This window comes from Equus asinus, chromosome 8, assembly GCF_041296235.1.
Source record: "Equus asinus isolate D_3611 breed Donkey chromosome 8, EquAss-T2T_v2, whole genome shotgun sequence".
NCBI lineage: Eukaryota > Metazoa > Chordata > Mammalia > Perissodactyla > Equidae > Equus > Equus asinus.
The window spans coordinates 87,763,873-87,788,003 of record NC_091797.1 but is presented as its reverse complement, the minus strand read 5'-3'; the positions used below and the strand labels follow the sequence as shown (position 1 = coordinate 87,788,003).

The following is a 24,131-nucleotide window of genomic DNA, read 5'->3' as shown; positions in this document are numbered from 1 at the left end:
AAGGATGAGGGGGAGCATGTGAGTTACTGTTTGTCCAGTTTGTCTTCCTCTTAATTGGCAAAGTTGGGTTTTCATGATCCCAGTGGGGTCTGTGACTGGGGAGTGTCAGAATGTGGCCTGTGTGTGGAGGCGAAGCTGCATGGTGGCTACATTCCCCTGAAACCCTAGAGCGGGGCTGGTGGGGCCCATGGGTGATGTGATACTATGTGAATAAATGGCTTTATGGGATAAATGGGGCACAGTTGGCTTGTGACCCCTAAGACGGGCCCTTGAGCAAGGCTATGTCTCACCCTTGAGCCCTGGGCACCGGGACCCTTCCAGCGTCTGTTGAATGACCAACTGGAAGGACTGTCCCAAGCACCGTGAACAGCGCTTTTCCACCCATGGGGCTGTGCAGGGACAGCCTCACCTCAGGGACAGCTTGGTGACTGCCTGAGGGTAACCTGCTGCCCAGCGGGCTGGTGTGCAAGGCTGTCCAGGAGCCAGTCCCAGTGCCCACAGATGCCAGGCAGAGGAGACTCTGTGGTCCCTGCCTCTGCCAGCTGGCCACCAAGCCAGAAACCAGAGCCACACGAGGTGGGACAGACTCCTTCACCGCTTTACGGGGGCACGTGTCAGCTCACCACAGAGCAGAGCAGAGCAGGTCCCCAGGGGAGGGGCTGCTGGGGACAAGGAGAGGTGTGCGGGCGTGAACCCTTGCTTCTTCCTGCCCCACCGCCATCTTCCCTCCCACACCCAGACTCTTGCTGCACAGCTTCCTGACTTGCTCTCTTCCCAGGCCCCCGGGCTGTCTAGACACGCCAGGACACTCTCCCCCCAAAATCCCTCTTCTCATCCCTCACCCCTGCCCAGCACCTTCCCTTCCAGGGACTCATCTCCTCGCTTCTCCTCTCTCTCAGGCTCCTCACTAACCCCCATGCTCCCCGGCCCTTGTAGCATGGACTTCTTTGTGTCCTGCCCTTCCCCTCGGGCCAGCTCTCCACCTGCCTTCCCTTTCAGAACCCCCAAGTAACTACCCCACCCCTAGCCTTGGCCTTTCCTCTTGGTTCTGTCCTCTAAGCCCCATCTGCCTCCAGGTCTTGTTTTCCTCACAAGCCCCAGAACATGTTACGGACAGGGAAGTTTGTTTTCTTGAGGGTTTTCTCGGTGAGGAAGATTGTTGCTGAGCTGACACCTGTGCCAGTCTTCCTCTATTTTGTATGTGGGACGCCTCCACAGTGTGGCTTGATGAGCGGTGTGTAGGTCCGAGCCCAGGATCCGAAACTGCCAACCCTAAGCCACCAAAGTGGAGTGCACGAACTTAAGCACTACACCACTAGGCGGGCCCCTGGACAGGGAGGTTCTGAAATCTAGGTTGGACCCCCACCCCATTCCGGGATCTGAGATTGCTCTCTTAGCCTTCCCCTTGCACCACGTTTTGCTGTCTGCTTCCCTCTTCCAGCCCTCCCCTTTCCAGGTCCTCACTCTCTACCTCTCCCTCACTCCCCATGCCACCCCACAATATTCCTTTCAGACCAGAGGGCCTGGGTTCATACTAGCACTCACTGAGTGCCGCTGCTGGGCTAAGTACAATTTCATAAAGGAGGAACTGAAACTACCCCCATTTTGCCAAGGAAACTGAGGCTCGCCCTGAGTGTCCAGTTGGTGGTGGTGGAGCACGTCGGAGCATGGAACCTGTGCTCTTAGTCATGGCGCGGACCATCAGGGATGAGGAGGGTGGAGGAACGTGGCAGACGCAGACGAAACAGAATAGGGCACGGAACGGCCACCACCTCGGCAGAGGTAAGGTGGGAGGGAGATGTGGAGCAGACTCAGGAGGAGGGATGCTGGTCTCTGTGTGGTCCTCTGCCCATCTGGGGGCTGTGAGGGCTTGAAGGGATAGAACCTGGGTGGCCAGATTTGTATTTTGTCTTCCAATTCCTTATTTTTGCTGCAAATATTTCTCTTTTCTGCCTGTTTCAAAATGAGACACTTGGTAACCACTGTTCTGTGACTCTGTATAGACTGATCTATGAATGGAGAACGTTGCCCAATTCAACTGTTTCAACAACGCAGGGACGTCACAGAATCCACATGGCATGCGGACTCGCCCCAAGTCAGCCCTTCCAGAAGGAGCAGCCCTGTACCTGCTGCTAGAAGCAGGAGGGCTCCTCTCAGGGCATGGCCCCCCACAGGGGGATCCACCCCATCCCCAGAGTAGGGGGAGGGGGAGAGCTCCCCCCACCGAGGGTGGAAGCCTGACTCGGAGAAGGAGTGGAGCCTGAGTCTGACTTGCTTCTTCCAGTTCAAAGGTGAAAATCCTGCCCGAGTCCAACGGCAGTCAGGGCGCTTCACCATAGGTAGCTTGTTTCCGGGGGTGTGGTGGATCGCCTTGGCAGGAAAAATAGGGCCATCTGAGCTTTGTGCTTTCTGTATTTATCTTATCACATCCATACATCGCCATTCTCCACATTTCACAAATGAAGACCTGGGCTCAAAGGGGTCATCCGGCCTCTAAGTGCTGGGGCATCAGAACCCTGGGCCAGCAGCCTTCTCCTCACCCCTATGCTTCTATTTGCCCTCCCTCCCCCTCATTGTGAACTCTGAATACAGAAATGTATCTGACACATCCACGTAGAATTATAAAGTGACCACGGTGTAACCACCACCCAGGTCAAGAAAGAGAACACTGCCTTTCCCTTAGAAGGCCTGGGGGCCCCTCCTTCCCGTGGACTTCAGCGCTAATCGCGTCCTTGCTTTTGGTTCACTACGTGTGTGCACGTCTCTAAGAGCTCTGTTTTGCTTGTTTCCAAACATGTAACTGGAACCCTTCTGATGTATTCTTGTCTTTCCCTCAACAAGGTGAGATTCGACTAGGTCAACGTGCACACCTCTAGTTAGCACATTTTTCCATGTTGTGTAGTATTTATTGAATGTATGCACCACAGTTTATTTATCTGGTATTTTATTGATGGGCATTTGAGTTATTTTTAGTTGTTGGCTCTTATTAAAAAACTGCTATGAATATTATATCTTTTGATGCATATATGACTCCATTTTATATATACACCTAGGCGTGGAAGTCCTGGGTCATAGAGTCTGTGCATCTCCAACCCTGTAACACTGTTTTCATGCTGTTTTCCCAAGTGTTGTACCAGCAGAATATGAGATTTCCCATTGTTCTGCATCTCCATAATATGATGTAATACGCTGTTTTAATTTTGCCAACCCAGTGGGTTTGTAGTAGTATCTTGTAGTTTTAATTTACTTTCTCTGCTTAATAATATGGTTGTGTGCTTTTCCACATTTATTAGTCGTTTACATTTCCTCTTTATGAAGTGCCTGTTTGATGTGTACCCTTTTTTCCGTTAGGTTCTATGTCTGTTTTTTAAATTATTCATAGGAGATTTTAAAATGTTCTGATCACTAGTCCTTTGTTGATTTTCTGTTACAAACATCCTTTTCCTTTTGGAGCATGTCTTTTTCCTCTCTTAGGTGTCTTTTGAAGATAAGCTTTTTTAATGTAGTCAAATTTGTCAATCTTTTCCTTTGGTTAGTGTTCGTTGTGTCTTAAGAAACCTCCCCTACTCTAGATTACTATTATGTTTTATTTTGAAATAATCACAGATTCACAAAATAGTTGCAGAAGTAGTAGAGAGGCCCCCTGCACCCTTCACTCGGTTTCCCCGATGGTGACATCTTACATCACTGTCATACAGTATCACAGTCAGGACACGATATTGGTACAATCACAGACCTGAGTCACATCACAGATGTACACGCACTCCTGTGTGTGTAGTTCTATGCCGTTGTCTCACACGTGTAGGTTCCTGTCGCCACCGCAATGAAGACACAGACCTGCTGCCTCCCCAGACTTCTCCCTCCTGCTGTCCCCTTAGAATCACCCTCTCTCCTCTGGCAACCACAAATCTCTTCTCCATTTCTATAATTTTGTCCTTTCCAGAAAGTTATATAAATGGATTCATACAGCACATGACCCCTGAAATTGGCTTTTTGCATAACACCCATCTAAGTTGTTCAGTGACCAAGGTCCTGGGGAGGGCCCCCCGAGACCATTGTAGGACTGTGCTCTGACCAGAAACCTCCCACACCCATATTTTGGAATGGGTCCTTAATTTTTGGAATTATCTCCTTAAGGAACAGAGGCTGAGTTGTTTAGTTTAGTATTATCTGGTGGTTTTAATTATCTCTAGTATTTGCCTTTTTATTTTTTTGCTGAGGAAGATTCACCTTGTTTTAACATCCTTTGCCAATCTTCTTTTTTTCATTTGAGGAAGATTGGCCTTGAGCTAATATCTGTGCCAGTCTTCCTCTATTTTGTACATGGGTCGCTGCCACAGCATGGCTGCCACCAAGTGGTGTAGGTCTGGGCCCAGGAACCAAACCTGGGCTGCTGGAACAGAGGGCCCTGAACTTAACCACTAGGCCATGGGGTTGGGTCCCCTTTTTCTTTATTTTTTAAATAACATTTTCCTCTCATTTCAAAGGTTGTGTTCTCTGTAAAATATAGAAAAGCACCCAGGGCCGGCCTGGTGGCATAGCAGTTAAGTGCACACATTCTGCTTCAACAGCCTGGGGTTCACTGGGTCGGATCCCAGGTGCGGACATGGCACTGCTTGGCAAAGCCATACTGTGGTAGGCGTCCCACATATCAAGTAGAGGAAGATGGGCATGGATGTTATCTCAGAGCTAGTCTTCCTCAGCAAAAAGAGGAGGATTGGCAGATGTTAGCTCAGGGCTAATCTTCCTCAAAAAAAAAAAAAAAAGCACCCAAATTAAAAATACCCATTATCCCAACCTTTAGAAATAAGCACAGAGTAACATTTTGTTTCCTTAAAAACGAAATTATAAATACGCTTTTGAACAACTTTTTAACACAGCATGAACATTTCTCCAGAAGTTTTAAAAAAAATTTTCAAGGATTTCATTTTAATGCACTGCATAATATGCCAAATTCAAACAGCCTCCCAGTGTTGAACATCTACACTATCAACTTTCGCTTCTGTAAATAATGCTGTGAGGAACATCTTTGTACCGATCTGATTGTTACTTCTACTTCCTGGACCAGGAGGCAGTGTGGCACATTCGGGGGATGGGGGTCTCCTGGAGGGCCAGCTGGTATGGGCCTGGTAGGCCAGGAAAGCATTTGAGTCTTGGTCCTAAGTGCAGAGGGACACCACTGAAGAAGGTGGAAGATTTCCACTTCAGGTATGTGTCTGTGAAAGATCTCTGCAGGATGGAGGAAAAAGTGAGGTGGATGGCTGACTTCAGACAGAAGACAGTGGTAGCCGTCACAGATGGTGGTGAGAGGGAGCAAAGTGGATAGACTCGGAGATTTCAGGAGGTCAAAGCAGCAGGACTCAGTGCCCCTCGGCTCATGGCTCCTGCAGCTGGCAGGATAGATGGTGGTGCCGTTCAGTTATCTGAGCACACTGGAGAAGGGCCAGATGGCTGCTGCTGTTTTTTCTAATGATGGGAGTTTAGGAGAGAGCATTTCATAGTCTTGCTGCACAGAGTTTGAGGCACCTTTGGACATATACTGGAGATGTCAAGGTGGTGGTGGATATGAGTCTAGACTAGATCCAGGAGTTGATGGTGCCGGAAGCCAGAGGCCTGGCTCACATCACCTAGGAAGGGCCTGGGTGGTGACGAGAGGCCTGGGCCTAAAGGCTGGTACTCCACAGGTTACAACTGGCAAAGGCCAAGTCACTCTGCAGAAGTGCCCAAAGAACCCCATTTGTATTGTCACCCCAGAAGGAGCAAGAAATGTACATATAAGCCAGAATGCTCAGTTTGTCTCAGGAGGCACAAGCCAGCAACATGATTCAATTTCTTCAATAGATAGAGGACTATTCAGATTGTCTATTTCTTCTTGTGTGAATATTAACAGATGGTGTCTTTCAAGGAATTGGTCCATTTCATCTAGGTTATCAAATTTGTGGGCATAGAGTTGTTCATAGTATTCTTTTATTATCCTTTTCATGTCTAAGGGACCTGTAGTGATGTCCCCTCTTCATTTCTGATACCAGCAATTTGTATCCTCTCTTTTTTTTCTTGGCCTAGCTAGAGGCTTATTGATTTTATTGATCTTTTCAAAGGACCATCTTTTGGGGCAAAGAGAGAGGAAGACTGGCAACAGATGTTAGCTCAGGGTGAATCTTTCCCGCAGAAAAAAAAAAACTACACAAAAATGACAGCTACTATCATACCTAATGGTGAGAAACTTGAAGCTTTCCCACTAAGACCAGGTACAAGGCAAAGATGTCCCCTCACACCACTCCTTTTCAACACCGTACTAGAAGTTCTAGCCAATATAGTAGGTCAGGTAGAAAACATCTGCCAAAAGACCCATCTAATAAAGGACTGTTATCCATAATATGCAAAGATGCTTAAAAGTCAACAATAAGAAAACAAGCAGGGGCCAGCCCAGTGGCCAAGTGGTTAAGTTCACATGCTCTGCATCGGTAGCCCAGGGTTTGCTGGTTCAGATCCTGGGTGTGGACCTACACACCGCTTGTCAAGCCATGCTGTGGCGGCGTCCCACATGGAAGAACTAGAATGACTTACAACTAGGATATACAATTATGTACTGGGGCTTTGGGGAGAAAAAAAAAGGAAGATTGGCAACAGATGTTAGCTCAGGGCCAATCTTCCTCACCAAAAAGCATACTTTTAAAAAAAAAAGAAAGAAAGAAAACAAGCAACCTGATTTTAAAAATGGGCCAAAGACCTTAACAGACACCTCACCAAAGAAGATACAGAGATGGCAAATAAGCATAGGAAAAGATGCTCCACATCATTTGTCATCAGGAAAATGCAAATTAAAATGAGATACTACCACACACCTATTAGAATGGCCAAAATGTGGACCACTGACAACACTAAATGCTGGCAAGGATGTGGAGCAACCAGAACGCTCACACACTGCTGGTGGGACTGCAACATGGCACAGCCACTTTGGAAGAACTCCAGTGGTTTCTTACAAAACTAAACATGCTCTCACCATATGATCCAGCAATCACACTCCTTGTATTTACCTAAAGGAGCTGAAAACTTATGTCCACACAAAAATCTGCACACAGATCTTTTTAGCAGCATTATTCATAATTGCCAAAACTAGGAATCAACCAAGATGTCCTTCAGTAGGAGAATGGATAAACAAAGTGTGGTCCATCCAGACAATGGAATGTTATTCAGCACTAAAAAGAAATGAGCTATCAAGCCATGAAAAGACATGGAGGAAACTTAAATGCATATTACCCTGTCAAAGAAGCCTATCTGAAAAGGCTGCATACTGTATGATTCCAGGTATATGACACTCTGGAAAAGGAAAATAAGGAGAATGAAAAAGATCAGTGATTGTTAGGGGTTGGAGGGAAGAACAAATAGGCAGAGCACAGAGGATTTTTAGGGCAGTGAAAATACGCTGTATGATACCATAATGATGGATGCATGTCATTGTCCATTTGTCCAAATGCACAGAATATACATCAAGAGTGAACCATAATGTGCACCATGGACTTTGGGTGATTATGATGTGTCGATGTAGGTTTATCAATTTAAAGAATGTCCCACTCTAGTGGGGATGGTGGTGACAAATGAGGCTACGCATGTGTGGGGGCAGGAGGTATATGGGAAATCTCTGTACCTTCCTCTCAATTTTGCTGTGAACCTAAAACTGCTCTAAAAAAATTAAGTTAAAATATCACGTTTATATCCTTTGAGGTAATTGTTTTTACATTTTAGAACTTGCGAGTGTCATAATATTAAGTCATAAAGTTAATGCCCCCCAAAATGAAGATATTACAATATCAGACTCTCTCAGACTCCACGTGGCTTCACGGCTAAATTTCATCAAGGTCGGCAAGCACTGTTAATGCTAGTGCTTTTGAAAGCATTATAATGATTTTATAAACACTGAAAACTACCTACAAACCCAGATTGTGAAAAAATATTCATTATATCCATAAAAAGATACGGATGTAGTGAATTATACTTATTGCACAAATGGTCGCTTCAGTCCCACGAGTGACAGCTGGCTCTATGCCTGCCAGTGACGTCTGCTCGTCCGGGTGCTGGTTTGATTGCTGTCACTGTTCTTGTTCAGCGCTGCAACTTCCCCAGGCCCAGCACTGCATCCTCCCTAGAGAGGGTATGTGCTGAATGAGCAGAAAGAGTAAAAATCGTTTACAGAAAGAACAAAGTAAGAATCTTTTATGTTAGTAGTGGCTTCAACACCATCTGTTCTAATGGAATTGAACTTTGTATAAGAGTACGCTGAAGAATAATCTATAAATCATTAATTTTACAGTAAGTAGAAAAAGATGCTTAAAAACAATAAAACCAATATACATATATATAATCACAACACAATCAAACTATATATGAGATATGAGGAGTATGCGCCAAACCAGAAATAGTAAGACAGTGGGAACTCAAAATTTAGAAACAAATATTTTAGCCCAGATTAGAGAGACAACATTTAAGTAAATGAAAGTAGAGAACCAATGTAATAAAATTTTTAGTGCCAATAAGGAAGATTACCAGCAGGCCTCAAAAACAAGAAATCCAAAGAAATAAAAAATGTTCAGTAAACATTTGAGTGCCTATTTACCAGGTGTTCTGTCCACATTGATTCTGTGCTGGAGCTAAGACAATATATGGCCGCTAATAATTCCCCGTGGGCATCAGAAGAGGCTCCAGTGGAAATGAGAGGAGAGACACCACCACTTCCCCAAGAAAAATGAATATAATCTAGAAAATGCGACCAGTCATAGAAAATATCCACACCTGTAGGAGCTGTCAATTAAATCAGCCAAAATCTATCATTCTACACAACCCACTTTGCAGCAATTAATAAAAGCATCAGTAACAAGCCTGGAAGCAATGCCATCAAACCAGAACTTTATTCCACAAGTAAGAACGTCGGAACGGGGAAGTAAACAGGAGCATGCACAATGAGAGTGGTGCTCGGGGGATCAGATCCAAGGAAAATTCAAGGCAAGAAAATGAAAACTGAGTAAGAATGCAGCGTGCAGCTCAATTCGTTTTTATAGCACGTTGAAATGAAAGGCAAGGCAGCTCTTAGACACAGGAATTTTTAATAAACTGGTTTTTAATAACCATGGAACATAGCCCTGTAATTAGCTGTAATTTACTGAGATATGAAATCTAGAACACAATATAGTGAAAACTGAAACCTCAGAGGGAGAATATAAAAAATACAAGTCATAAAAATACGATTATTGCTGCAAGGAACTTGTAGCTATTTGTAGATATAATCTAGAAAATGCGACCAGTCATAGAAAATATCCACACCTGTAGGAGCTGTCAATTAAATCAGCCAAAATCTATCATTCTACACAACCCACTAGAACTATATCCCACTGATCAGCAGTGGGAAGAGAAATTTTTGGCTGATCTGTGGCTGAGTCTGATCTAGTTTCTTCAGGTTCAATGCCCCTTCCTCTGGGCACATAAATCCAGGAAGGCTGCTTGTAGCTGAGACCTTCCCAAGACAGCAGAGGTCCGGAGGGTCACACTGAAAGGCCAGCCATCCAAGTGACCTTCGAGGCTCAGTAACATACAGGTTGGGATCACTCCCCCCTACACACAGTGCTCTATGGAAATTCTACCTAAATGCTCCAAAAGGAGGAAAGACTCACTTCTCACCACCTTTCCAGAAAGCGTCCAGAGCCCACATCACACTGTCTCAGGGCTTCTAGTTCTTCTCTTCTAGAAAACAAGAAGTGATCCTTTTGGGACCACTAGATTAGTAAACCCTGAAATAAACTGCGCCAAGACTTACGAGTTTTTCAATAGAACCGTTACAGTTAAATGGCAATTTTAAAAAGTGAAAAACTTCCCTCTTATCTCTAGCTGGATCTTCACTGGAGGTTGACGATTAGGGTAAGATGACAAGAAACTGTATCTCTGGAATAAAACTTGTAACTTCTGGCACTGATTTAGACTCTTACATTATTTATAAATATATTACATGACTGTGTGACAGCACCGTCAGCGTGTGACTAGAAAAGCCCCTCTCTTGGGTAAGAAGGCAGGAAAGGGCCTCCAGCTGGGTGCTGCACATCCACGACTCCTCCAAGTCTGGCCACACCCTGGCTCCGTTTAGTCATGGACCTGAACAGGCTAGCTGAACTAGTCCACAGTGACCTGAACACTAGAATGGGACACTAAAACCGCGGCTGCATATCAAAGGTCTCGGCATCCTTGCTTGCTGCGCTTACAGTACCAGCGAAGTCAGTTCCAGGCAATTCTGGGATGTCCGTAAGGCTGAGGAAAGAAAAATCATTAGACTGATCAGATCAGCAGTCTCTGGAGCATTGGGAATTAATCCCATTTTAAGAAAGAGCTCAAACCACAATGTAAATGGCTGTTTTCATTTAGAGCTGAGAAAGCTTTGACCCTAAGCCATATATGAGGCACCTTATGACTCTTTTCTTAGGAAGATCAGCCCTGAGCTAACATCTGCTGCCAATCCTCCTCTTTTTGCTGAGGAAGACTGGCCCTGAGCTAACATCATGCCCATCTCCCTCTACTTTATATATGGGACGCCTGCCACAGCATGGCTTGCCAAGCGGCGCCATGTCCACACCTGGGATCTGAACTGGTGAACCCCGGGCTGCCAAAGCGGAACATGAGAACTTAACTGCTGCGCCACCGGGCCAGCCTCTGACTTGTTTTTTTTTTTTTTAAGTACCAGCCCCAAGAAACTTTTTCACACTCCCTGTGACACTCACTGATCCATGCTCAAGTGAGTGTAGAAAATGCTGTTCCCTGCACCTCGAGAGCCCGGCCAGTTGGGACAGCAACATGCTGCAGCAGGTGTAGTACCAGCTCTGTTTGTTTCACTAGCTTCCCAGAGTGATCCGACCACAGGAGAGCCAGCCCCCTTCTCCTGCAGCACTTGGGAGCGCCAGGGTGGCCAGAGGGGCCCTGGTAAAGGAGGGGCAGGGGCCACATGCCTGCTGGGCCCTCGGTCAGTTCCCAGGTGCATTAGTCATCAGCTCCCTTGGAGCAGGAGTGACAACCTTTGCTTCTCTGTGCTCCCCAAAGTGCCCTGCACAAGGGGTCACTCAAAGTACTTCAAGAGACAGAGAAAGATGGAAGGAGAGGATCAGACAATGTCTCCATTGTCTGGCAGCTGGAGGTGCCAGAGGAGGAGAGGAAGGGAACCAGGCCCCCTGTTCACCTGGGCTGCGCTGCCTAGACAGTGAGGACCTAGTACCTCTGCTCCTTCACCTCTGGCCAGCTGTGCCAAAGCTCTTCTTAGATTGCCCTTTGTCCCAAATGGGGTCGACAGGAACACAACTCAGCAGTCAGGACCTCAGCCTTTGGGCTGCAGTGGCAGGAGCCAGCACAAGATCACCTCAAAGGCCGTTTGAGGCCCAACAAGGGGCCCGTGCTGAAGTTCCCCACTAGTCGAGAAAGGAGAAATACAGGAGAAGAGGAGCCAGGAGGAATCCGAGCTGGCTGGGAAGCAGAGCTGAGCACAGGGCTGTGAACGGGCCTGGAAGAGCAGGGGCCAGGCTGAGTGTCTCGGCTGGTGGCCCGTCACCTGCAGGCTCCCTACCTTGGGCCGGTAGCCCTGCTGGGCCATCGTCTTCGCCTCCTGCTGCAGCAGGGCGTCGGTGAGCTGCTCTGCCTGCCTGGCCTCCTCTTCCTCCTCCTCCTCCTGCTGGTCTGCTTCCCACGCCTGCAGCTGGCGCTCTGCGACCTGGGCACCAAGAGCAAAGTCACCCCGAGACAAAGCCCCTGGGGGAGAGCCTGTGGGTCTACCCTGGCTGGAGAGTCAGAGCTACGTAATAGTGATGGCAGGTGCCAATAAACAGGAAGGGCATTTATGGTGTTGGAAACGTTCCGTGTGTGGTCATATGGACCTTGTAGACAGCTCTCGATGTGGCCACGTGTTTGGAAGAAGACTGTGTCTTACACGTCAGGTACTGAATTGAATAAACAGAACTGTGGCCCAGTGAGCCCAATGCTTACAGATGCAGACAGGAAAAAGAGATGCTGCCCAGTCACGACAGCCTGCGCCCCATGTGACAGGGGAGCTGGAGTCTGCACTGCATAGAGTCCAGAGACTCAGGGTTTCAGCTGGAACAGGGACACTCTGAGCTCTCAAAGGCGGGCGTCCTGGACAAGGGCCTAGCGCCAGGCTGTGAAGTCAGTCAAGGGTCTCTGAGTCCTGGGCCACGATGATGCTGGGCCGTGGCAGGCCTGCTGCCGGCAGCTCTCCCTCCCCTTGCGGAGGCCGACCCCACCCACGGGCTTAGCCCTACCTGGGCTTCCAGCTCCTGTCTCCTGGCCGATTTCAGTTCTTCACTCTCCTCCTTCTCACGGCGAGCTGACTCTCTTGCCTCCTCAAGGTTTTGAATAAGGTGCTCCCTGTGTCTTAGGGATTCCTCTTGCGCCCGTCGGTTTTGTTCAATCTTTTCTTGTATTTGTTGTTGTCTCCCTGTCAGAACCTATCCTCAGCAGAAATCAAGAGAGATTTTACTTTAACACTAACAGGCACCTGTTCTAGCAGCCGTGAACAGGCTGCAGCTGGAGCTACACCAAGACCCAGCTAATCCTCAGCCTCAGGCCTAAATACGCCCGACGAAGGCAAGCCCAGACTACAGGACTTGGTCAAAACAACGTGGGCTCCGTTTCCCACCCACGGCAAGCACACACAAATCTATGCAGGTGGTGTGTTACGGAGGGACAGCTGAGCCCACGAGTCAGGAGGCAGGGATGGATCCCTCCCCGAGGGCACAGGACAGCAAAGGTGAGTCCCACTCCTATCAGGAGGTCCTAGGAAGAAGAAAGAAGCCTCAGCCAGCCAGAGGACAGCAGGAGAGTCTGCGTCATCCCCCCACCTTCTGGATTTAAACTGACTGCTCGGAGCAGCAGAACCTGCTGCGTGTGAAGCAGGGTCACAGCCCACCACCAGCCTAGATCCGGTCAGCACTCAGGAACCAGGAACGGCTGGCAGCCACCTGCTGCACCCAACAGTTACGCTCTCTGGAGGGAACACGAAAAGCGGCTACAACAGGAGGAACATTTTAAATGGGGAAAATCAGAAGATACCGGAGAATATCTGGTGTTCACAAAAGTGAAAAAGCACTAATTGGGACCCGACTGCCACGGATTCCAGAATGTAGCATACTGACATGCACAAAGTATATTTCCATTTCAAACCTCTTTAAGATAACTTTCAATACATGGATAATGAAGACTTTTCCCCCCAAAGACTCCCTTTTAATTGGGGTGTATCTTATATGCATTACTTAAATACTGACAAATAGAACAGCTATGATTTTTAGTCCACTTCTGGTAACGCACCCCAAGAAAAAAAAATCCTAAATATGGAGAAGCCTTATGCACCAAGAGGTTCACTGCAGTGTTTCTTACAGTGGCTCAAAATTAGGGAAAAAACAGAATAGTCACAAGAGGGGGGTGGAAAAAACAAACTAGAGTATACCCATGTGGTGATATGTTATGCAGCCATCAAAGCGGTATTCACAAAGAGGTTACAGTGTGTTAGAATGCGCGAAATCCAATAGCACAGTATAATAAAAACATGGAGAAAAGCAGTACGTGTGGAAACAGAAGACAGAAGGAAAGAGTGACCGCGGCTATGGAGACTATGGGGTCTGCGTGAATTTTATTCTCACTTTTCTGTACTCCTGAATTTTTTCTAATAAGCTTATATTACTTTTATAATGATATTAAAAGTCCATTTGAAATAAGCAGAACATTTGGTGGGGTCAGTGTGTGGCCGCTAACTCCCAGACCCCTGCCCGGGGACCAGCCAGCACACGCGCGCCTGTCGCAGCCCGGATTACCTCGCTCATCAGTCTGTCCCGCGCGCTCCTCTCTCGGGCCCACTCTGCCTCTCTCTTTTCCCACATCTCCTTGGCCTCCTCCCTGGGGAGACACAAAGCGGCTGACAGCAGGCTCCTTGCCACCACCCATGGCAGAAGAGGACGAAAGAACCAACAGGGTTCCACAGCACGAGGCAGCAGACATCTTCTGTGGGGCCGACCTTCAAGCAGACTTCTCCACACAGACTTTTACCGGATTACAATCACGGACAGCTGCACAGAAAGCGTTACTACAGGAGGCACTTTAACTCCCCCTCCTCCATACTCCTTACACAAAGCCCTTGTGATGACTTGCACCCAGGCCATTTCAACGCTGAGGTAAATGACACCCTCAGGACCCTGGACGGGGAGAGGAGCACTGCTGGTGCCTGAGCTCTGTCACCTTGCTCCTGGGGTCACTGCCAGATTGCCCTGTGGCCTAGAGCAAATGAGTGACCTCCTCCACTCTCTGTGACCTACCACTTGGCTGGACGCCAGGATTAAATAAGATCAGGATTATCTTAACGCAGTGTTTGGCACACAATAGGTGCTTAATAAGTGTTACCTGTTATACGATTATTTCAATCTACTAGATTTTTAGGATCCAGACCCATTTATACAGACCTAAGAAGCATTCAACATTTCCATAATGTATAACAATCTCCTTTCAAATTTAAGATTTTAGATGAACAGATCCTTACTCTAAACCCTAATGATTTCCACCTTAAATAACCTAAAGGAAACACCCCTACAAGCCAAGTCCATCAGCAAAGATGTGCTCCGCATGGATGATGGACTGATTACCATGGACAGGTGTTTCAATAACAACAGGCGGCCCTCACAGTGCCCGCAGGATCCGAGGTACCAGAGGAGGGGCCGGGAGTGTCTGGCCCAGAGAGCTGCCGCCTCTCACCTCAACAGCATCTGCAGCTCTGCCTCCCGCTCCCTCTCCAGCTGCAGCTGCTCCTCGATGACCTGCTTCATCCACGCCACGTCAGCCAGGGCCTGCTCCCGCCGGGCCAAGTGCGCACGCTGGTTCTCATCCTCCTTCTCGAGCAGAGCCTGCAGGATGCGCTTGTCTGCCTCCTAGAGGAAGGAGGAGGAGGCACGGTGGGTGTGGTGTGGAGCCCGCCCTTCTGCAGCCACAGCCTCCCACTCCTGCTGGAGACACTCATGATGCTTCCAAATGTTCTCCACAGAAAGATGGGAAGACGTTGGGATGTTTCCAAAAAGTCAGGGTGGAATCACCTAGGGATGGTTTGAAATGACCCTGGCGCTGGCCCAGTAGCGTTAGCAGTTAAGCTCGCACGTTCCGCTTGGGCAGCCCGGGGTTTGCCGGTTTGGATCCTGGGGGTGGACCTACACACTGCTTGTCAAGCCATGCTGTGGCAGGCATCCCACATATAGAGGAAGATGGGCATGGATGTTAGCTCACGGCCAGTCTTCCTCAGCAAGAAAGAGGAGGAATGGCAGGAGATGTTACCTCAGGGCTAATCTTCCTCAAAAAAATTAAAAAACAAAAATAAAAAATAAAACCACCCTGCAGAGGCCCAGGAGCTCTTCTCTGCCTAAAGGAAGGCCCCTCTGCCACCACGTGTGTCCCTGCCCTCAGACACGTGTGGTGACACAGATTTTTAGAAGCCAGTTTGGCAGCAATTCCATGTGTAAGAACATAGATGACAGAGACACAACTGCACCAAGATATGTGCATGAAACGTTCCCTGCGGCTGTTAGGTAAGAGGGAAAAACCGGAAACAACCTCAATGCCCAGGAGCAGGGAACTGGCTGTTATGGATGCCATACAGCGGAACGCTGTAAATGAACGTGGGGCTCTGGAGGCCTGGCGATGGGAAGATGTACCCGGGGAAGGCTGAACGACAGAAGGACGGACCAGCAGCAGTGGCACTGCCACCCAAGCACGGCTGACGGCCGCAGGCAGGGTGGAGGAGAACAGCTCTGTTCGCACCCTCTCCTCAGCCTGCCGCAGCCAGGGAGCCATCGATACGCCTGACACGGACACTGGGCAGCCAGTGAAGAACAAGCTCAGCCCGCGTCTGTGATCTTCGAGTTGGAGGCTCACTGTCAGGTGCATATGCTGAGAGCGCCACTCCAAGCACATTTACAAACAAAACAAAACACCACCTCCCCGTGTGTGTCTGCACGTGGGTCTACAGGGACACACACCAAGACGGACAGCTCAGGGGAGCACGGGGGTTGCCAGCCGCTCAAGCAGAATCTCACTTTGTGGTTTTGTTCGTACCAGGACGCGCGCATTACAGAGCAATGGAAACGTGTTTTTCAAAAGAGGGAGAAAGAAATGCCAGGCTGCCTCTTCAGACTTACCAGCTCCTCTTGGATCTGCTGTGCTCGTCTATTGAGCTGCACATTATACTGATGTCTCAAAAAGCGTCTAAAAATGAGCAAAATATAGGTTGCCTTCAGTGTCTCACAAAGAAGTGAGTGAGGTTAGACCACTCCTTACTACAGGCTGTGTCCTCTGCGGCTTCAGGGGCGCCAACGCAAGGCTGAGAAAGCAGGCAGCCCGGCCGAGAGAGCCCTTCTCACACACACCCCAGCTCCGCCTTCTGCCGGAGCGCTGCCATCTGCTTCCTCTCTGCCTCCAGCCTCTCCAGCTCCCACCGCTGCTTCAACAGATTCTCCTGCTCCTTCTTCAGTTTGGTGGCCTGTGGTTACAACGAGAGTGAACCCAACACAGGTCAGGAGAATCAGAGCTTCCTTCCTTCCTCATGTCCATTTTCAGCAGGCACTTTGCACCAAGGCCTGGCCCGGCCACCTGGTGATCATAATCCCCTCCCACCTCTGGGATCTGAGCCCCTGGGCCTAGCTTAACTCACTCATTTGTCCCATCTCAGCAGAGTCATTTTCTGCAAGAGCCTTTCCCAACCCTGCGGACAAGGACGAGCCCCATGCTCCGTGCTCCCACAGGAGCCTGTAGTGGTCCATGCTTTCTTGTAATTTAACATGTCTCCCCCACCTGTCACTGCTCCTGCTGTGAGGGCCAGGAGAGTGAGCCCTGCTCACAGTGGTGTCTCTAACACCCGGCCCAGTGCTCACTCAGCACCTAGAATAAGTAGTGGGCGCTAAGGATCTAGTTCTTGAATCATTCAGGCTGCGGGAAGGGGAGTGCTCCCCTCCTCTGAACGGGAAGTCCAGCCCCTGCAGGGAAACTGCACAGTGTTTGCAAAACAGCCTCCTGGACCAAAGATCCTCCCAGTTGATGCCTTAAGACCCAAAACCTGAGGGCTGGGGAGAGCTGTGTGCTAGAACATCAGACTAAATCCAGTCTACTTAGTACCCCAGAAAATCCAAGTTCTAAGACGGCTCTCAGACAGCAGGTCTCTAAACACACCTACAAGAGCAGGTATTGTCTCCATAGTGTTAACGTTCTAGAAGCTGGGCATACAACCCAGGAGTGTGCAAAGACCAGAGATGGAAATACCTATCAGAAGGGAGAACCCAGCGCTGCTGCATCTCTTAGACTCACCTCTCCCCGAGAGGATGTCTTTAGAGCAGCGTTAAAATGCCCGTTTTATAGCAACAAGTGGCCACACGAGAGGAGGCCACGGGGCCCGGGGTCTCACCCTCACCTCCATCTCCTTCACCTTCAGCTCCTCCATCTGCCGGAGCAGCGCCTCAGCCTGCAGCTTGCCCTCCAGCTGCCTCCTCTCCTCTTCTGCTTTCATCCGTTCCAGTGCCTCCCTTCGCGCCGTTTCATATTCATTTTCATACCGCTTCCTCTCTTCCCCTTCTGTGGCTTCTTGCTACACAGGCCAAACGAACCCAGGTCAGTATCTACAACATGCAGCCAGCAAAGACCCAGCTCCCGGCGCGTTCCGCAGGCCCCAGGGCCCAGTTCCTCATTCCAATGTGTCTACACCAGAGTAGGCCGTGCCACTGATCAGCGGTGTGACCCTGGGTGAGGGGGCATCTCCCTGGGCTTGGTTATCACTGTGGGAACCGTGCCAGTGATGCCTCCCTTAGAGATGAAGCTGGGCAAGTCCTCAGCACATGCCTGGCACAGAGGAAGGGCTCAAGAAGGGCAAGCCTCCTTCCCCTTTACAGTTCAACGAACGCCTGCCCCAGATGAACACGGACGCAAAGCGATGAGTTATGGAGGCATGCCTTTGATCCCCAGAGGTGCTGCTGTAAGCCAAGGTTGAGCGTTTATGAGGCAAATTATAGCAAAAGAGACTTCCAGCAACAAAAACGCCCTTTAAGACACACGTTCCACCTACCATCGACCAGCCCCGGTCACCTGGTCTTATTCTGCCCTGGGAACGATCACACAGGATTCTAGTACACATAAGAGCAACACACGTTCAGGTTTAACATGGCTTAAGTAAACTGAGGAAGAGTCTATGCCTGGATTGGCCTCATTAACATTAAAGACAAGAAACAAATTCAAAGACATGGAGACAGTCTCCCACCACAGCACGTGGGACTATTTCTAGAGTCACAGGCCACACCTGTTTTTTTTCTTCTTTCTGCGTTTCCCAAGAGTTTATCACATGCTTCTTGTGAAGGTCCGATTCAATCTGAGGACGAGAAGGGGCAGAGTATTAACTTCCTCACTGGTCCCTCTGACAGATATTCCCTGTAGAGCACAGTGCCATGCACCAGAACGTGACCATGACTTCCCTTGTGAGCACTCAGAGTGGCCCCGGGGTCTTAGAAGCACACGGTGACCCTAACATACATAAGTCTGAATGCAAGTCAACTAGAAAACCACCGGAGCAGGCAGTTCTAGTCTCACGAGCTGGAACAAAGTCAAGTCCCCTCGGGGTTGTGCAGGGACAGCTCAGCAGACACTGAAATGGAACCACAACCTCAAAGGCCACCTGGTCAGCCTAAAGCACACCAGGCCCAGGGCCGCAGGAGCTGGGTGAGGGCGGACTCAACCCCTGCCTGGCTCCCCAGCACTTCCTCTGCAAAGCAGCAGCTGGGAAAACACCACCTCCCTGTATCAAAAGATGCATGCTCTACTCGATGCAACAAGTTTGGGGTTATTAATAAGAGATCTGGGTTTAGAGAATCTTTTGGATCAGAAAATGAATTGCAATACTTTGTCCAATAAAGCTTTTGTTCAGGAAATTGTTTATACAAGTTTAAGTTTTCTTTCTCAACTTACAAATATGAACATTTGCAACTAACTTGAATGTTCTGAATAAACTTTTCAGAGTAAAGGACTTTGGAGGACCCCGTAGGCCAACCAATAGCCAGGGAAAGTCCTCCCACAGTTTGGTGCTAATTGCACAAGGCTCCGGAGCCCCTGGACGGCTCCATTGCTCAGAGACTGGCCATCTCCACATGGAATTATGAATATGTAAATTACCACCACCAAACGCACACACAAGCTGTTAGCTGAAATAAGCTAATGAGATCAGTGATGGGATTAGCTCCCTCTGGCCCAATCTCCACTGAATGATGGCACCTAAGCCACAATGCCCCCTCTCTCCCCCTACCTCCAGGTCCTACAGATCTGTCCTTTCTCCTGCCACCCCAGTTCAGGCCCCACCATCACTCACGTGGGCCACTGCAGCTGCCCTCAACTAGCATCACCTCTTCCCACCCACCTCGACACTGCTGCCAGAGCTGCTGCTCAAAATGCAGCTGGAATCCCATGCCCCGGCTTCATAACTCCATCAGGCACTCCCCAGTGCTTCCAGGGAAAGGCCCACCAGGCTGCTGACATCTGGCCCCATCTGCCTCACCAGCCTCACCTCCTGGGGACGCCCTCCCTATCTGATGTCCTAGCTTCCCAGCCACCTGTAGCTCCCTGGACTCGCTCTGCTCGAGTGACTCAGACCTGATTCTTGCACGGCTGCCTCGATCTAGAATGTCCTTTCCTCACCTCTACACCATCAAGTTAACACCCCATGTCCTTCCAAACTCCTCCACCCCAGCAACTCCTCTGGGATGTCCCCTGACCTCCAACTGAGCTGGGTGCACTGCCCTGATGCCCACTTCCCGGGCCTGCCCAGCACCGTGCATGCTGCACTGTAACAAGCTGCCCACTGTTCCCCTAGTGGACCGTGAGCTCCTTAAGAGTGGGGACGACCTCTGATCTCCACGCGCCCACACGGTGGACGGTGCAGCAGAAGTTCAGTAAACAGGAGTTAAACAACCGAATGAACCAGATCTTCTGCGTGGTGCTCTTTTCAGGGGGCTGAAGTGTTCCCTCCTCTGTTTCACCCCAGCACAAGATGCAAGTTTAAAGCAAGCAGGGTAAAATGATTTCATCTACTTAGGCAAATCAATGGAGGGGTCTCCTTGGTTTTCACCTCTCGAAGTTTGGGGTCGTTCTTTTTCCAGTGTTCATACAAAAGTTGTTCGGCAATCTGTCAAGAAAACACAAAGAGGGAAGGCTGACGTTGCTCTTCAAATCCACTCACATTCTGGAGAACCCACAAGAGAGTCGGCTCAGGCTCAGAGCTCCTCTGCTGGCACGGTGCCACTGCACCTGCCCTTTGAACCTCCTGCCCGCCTGCCCCCACGGCTCTGGGAGCCAGACACCTGAGCGGAACTGGATGGCACTGACAAATGACTCCACGATGGTGATGATGGGGGGCAAAATCTGAGGCTACAGATGGGTCCGAGAAGCTACAGATCTGCTTTGAAACACACAGCAGGCTTAAAAACACAGACTGGGGCTCACCATTCCACACAACTATGTTGCAAGATAAAATACCTTAGTTACAGGTCTTTATGGGACCATAGAACTCACATAAAGAAAAAGAACTCAGATGTAATGATTTAAGGGGCCAAAGAGAATAGCGATGACTTGTGCAAAACACAAGTGGAGAACAACTTAGAGTGGGCACTTTTCCCGGCTGGCTCTAGAGTTACTGCCATCTCATCCGACCAGAGCGCCCAAGGGTGAGCCCGCATGCGCCACCCTGACGGGCTGGGCAAGATCCTGCTCCACAGCCTCTTAACGGGCTGTGAGAAGTTACCAATTTCCTTTGCTCTTCTCGGGCCGACTTCAGATTCCCGTGCTGCTCCCGGATCCTTCTCTCCCGCGAGTTCATGCTCAGCCTCAGCTCCTCCAGTTCTCTGGCCAGCAAGTCCTGCTCCTCCAGCAGAAGCTGCCTGAGCCTCTCCCGCCTGGCCTCCAGACGCTTCCTCTTCTCCTCCTTCATCTTCTCACGCTGATAGGCGTGCATGCTGGGGGAGGAGGAGCCCGCCATAAGTGAATCATGTTTCAGCCACACGTGGAACGCTCTGCTCTGCTGTGTGGGTAAAAGAGGCTGAGGCGGACATAACACACTGACACGGAAGGGTGTCCTCCAACCAAAGTGAAGAGGGCAGGTCACAGAACACCATGCGTTATAGAATCTCGTTTTATATTTGTATATGTTTATAGACACACAAATGGGAAAAAGTAGGAGAGGACATGCATCAGACTGTTAATTGTGGTTCTCTCTGGAGTTGTGGGGTTACAAGGAGACTTCCGGATTCTACATACACTTCTCATTGTTTTATCTTTTTCATTACAAAAGTATTACTTCACTGATTACCTTTTTTTCAATTTCCAGTTGGAAAAGCATCACACAGCTAATCCATGCTGTCCAGCAAACCCCTCCAGAAAACATACCGTCAAGCCCCCCTCCCCAGGTCCTTAAGGCCACATCCCCTGCCACCAGGTGGACCCCAGCTCCGTCCAGTCGCGGTCACCACACAGTTACCTCCGCTGGTAGGAGGTCTTGGAGCTCCATTCTGCCTGTTTGGAGCTGCAGAGGTCAGACATCCTGAAGTAGCGGCTGTTCTGGTCCCACTGCTGCCGAAGCCGGGCCTCCTGCTCTCGCTGTCGCTGTCGTGCCATCTGCTGATCCAGGAGCCTCCGGGTGCACCAGTAGGAGGGCAGCGTGGGGAGTGCCATCTGAGGAGAAAAGCAATGGGAGGAAAATGAGCCCACTGCAACCCCAGGAACCCTCACAAGCTTGGCCTCATCCCTTTCACAAGTGATCCTCCCCGCCTGGCTGCACACTGGAATCTCCTGGTGGAGCCTGGGCCCTACTCCAGACCAACTAAATCAAACAAGTCTTAGTGCGGGCCCCAAGCATGAGCATTTTTAAAATGATTTGCCATCAGGGTTGCAAAGCGTCGGTTTAAATAAGCCTGGACTGCACTCAGCTATGGGCCAGACATCATCAAGGGCACTGCAGACCGAGACAGGGAACCAGTCCTAGCAATGCTGGACCAAGCACACCGGGGCCTTGGATGCTCTGTTTAAAGTAACAGGGATAACAATTTAAGGAACATGTATATGTGCCAAACTCTTGACATCTGTGACCTTTTTCATTGTTACAACCACCCCATTATTTGGCAGGTGAGGAAACTTAAGTTCAAAGAGGCAAAGTGACTTGCCCAAGATCAAAAAGCCAGGAAGCAGAGGAAATAAAAAAGCTGGGATCTTAATTCATGTCGTCAGAGACCAGGGCCCAGGCTGTGTAGAGTGCAAGAGGCTGCCTGTTGGCACCAACAGGCCCTGGCTTTGGCCGGGAAGGGGCCTAGCCCAGGTGTCACAGCTGCAAGTCTTCCGGATTACATGGAGGGCAGATCCCTCACCTTACAGATGGAGAAACTGCCACCCAGAGAGAGGGATCAATTCGCCTGGGCCACAAAGCAATCTGGGGACACAACTGGAGACATGAATGCAGCGAGCAGTCTCACTCTGGACATCTTGTCCCCTGACCCAAAAGCTGCCCGCATCTGCAGGATCTACGCAGTGCCTGGCTATGACAGTGCTTAAGGAACGCCTGCCAAACAAGCCAATAGGCCTGGGTTCAAGTCTCAAACTCAGAGTCCTCCGGAGCTGAGGGGGAATCATCTGCAGCTATGGGGCAAGTTTAGCCTGCGGCTGCCAGTTTACGATCTGTCTTGAGACTGTGGCAGGCTTGGCAGACTTTCTTCCTTGCCCCGTAAGCCGCCGGTGGATAAATCTTTGCGCCATGAGTCAAGAAACTTAGGATTCCGATCCCCCATCGGCCACCTGCAAGGGCCCTGCTCCCTAAACAAGTCGCATCCCACTCTCAGTCTCACATGCACACTGACGAAAGGGGACACAGAGGAAAGCGTCAGGCCCACAGCGCGTTACAGTGAGGACGGGATGCCGGAGCCAGGCGCCGGGCGCTCGCGTCCCCGGAAGCCCGCCGGGGTTCCCGCCAGCGCGGGGCCGACTGCGGCCGGGCTCTGCGGGTCCCGGCTCCCGGGTGACCCCAACCTTCCGACTCACATTTCCGAAGAGCCCGCCGGCCCCAGCTCCCGCACGCCGCAACCACGCCCGGCACGCCCGCAGCGCCCCTCCGCTCGGCGCGGCACTAACGCCCGCGGTCTCCCCGCTCGTTGCCCGGGCGACGGGCCGGCGACGGGGCGCCGCGAGGGTCAAGCCGCCTCCCCCGCGACGCCGGACGCGCCGAGAAAGGAGGCTGTGGTTTTTCTCTGGCGCCCCCTCGTGGTGGGCGGGAGATCGATCGCGAGCGTCGTTGGTGCTGGAAACGGAAGGGTGATGGGAAAGAATCCATTCGCTACAGAAAATGCAGGATGGTGGTTACCTGGCGGGACAAAGCGGGGCGAGGGGAATCACGGGGATACTATAGGAGAGGGTTATATAAGTCAGTGGTTCTCAAACCTGGCTGCACGTAAGAATCATCTGGGGAGCTCCCAAAAACCCAGATGCCTTAAAAAAAAATCCAGATGCCAGACCCGACTCCAGACAAATCCCATCAGGCTCTCTGAGGGTATCAGTCGTTGTCTAAGCTCCCCAGGTGGGTTCAATGTGCAACCAGCTCGCAGAACCGCTGGTGTAAGCAGACACGAGTTATTGGTGACTTTCTGTTGTAGTCTTAGATTGATGGTGGGTTCAAGGGTGTTCATTCTATTAGAATGTTTTGTAACTCACATGTGTTACGCATACTATTTTATGTATCAGCTATTTCATTAAAAAGACAATAAAGACGGGCCGGCCTGGCAGTGTAAGGGTTAAGTTCGCGCACTCTGCTTCAGTGGCCCCCGGTTTGCAGTTCGGATTCATGGGGGACTACACACTGCCCATCAAGCCATGCTGTGGCAGCATCCCACATATGAAGCGGAGGATTGGCACACATGTTAGCTCAGGGCCAGTCTTCCTCACCCCCCAAGAAAAGATAATAAAGAAAAATATTCACTCTTTCATTCATCCTCTTTTCATTTTCCCATTCTTCTCTTCATTTCTTCTTCCCTTCATTCCTTCATTCCTTTATT

General features: G+C 49.9%; 1 protein-coding gene across 3 annotated transcripts; it reads right to left on the bottom strand.

The window, feature by feature from the left end:
• Nucleotides 1-7,939: 7,939 nt before the first annotated feature.
• Nucleotides 7,940-23,301, bottom strand: TCHP (trichoplein keratin filament binding). 3 transcript variants are annotated; one of them, XR_011505401.1, is made up of 14 exons: nt 23,125-23,300; nt 21,575-21,768; nt 20,843-21,053; nt 20,171-20,227; nt 18,356-18,424; nt 17,477-17,650; nt 16,440-16,552; nt 16,212-16,278; nt 14,782-14,954; nt 13,851-13,932; nt 12,303-12,488; nt 11,594-11,737; nt 9,666-10,293; nt 7,940-8,159 (listed from the first exon to the last, which is right to left on the bottom strand). XR_011505401.1 is itself a non-coding variant. In XM_014867800.3 (13 exons), exons 2-13 carry the CDS (start codon nt 21,766-21,768, stop codon nt 10,261-10,263), a joined length of 1,503 nt encoding a protein of 500 aa, XP_014723286.3. In that variant the 5' UTR covers nt 23,125-23,301; the 3' UTR covers nt 8,883-10,260. The 3 variants fall into 3 exon arrangements, 1 of the variants encoding a protein (XP_014723286.3); XR_011505402.1 differs by having other exon boundaries at nt 7,944-8,143; XM_014867800.3 differs by lacking the exon at nt 7,940-8,159 and having other exon boundaries at nt 8,883-10,293; nt 23,125-23,301.
• Nucleotides 23,302-24,131: the final 830 nt, after the last annotated feature.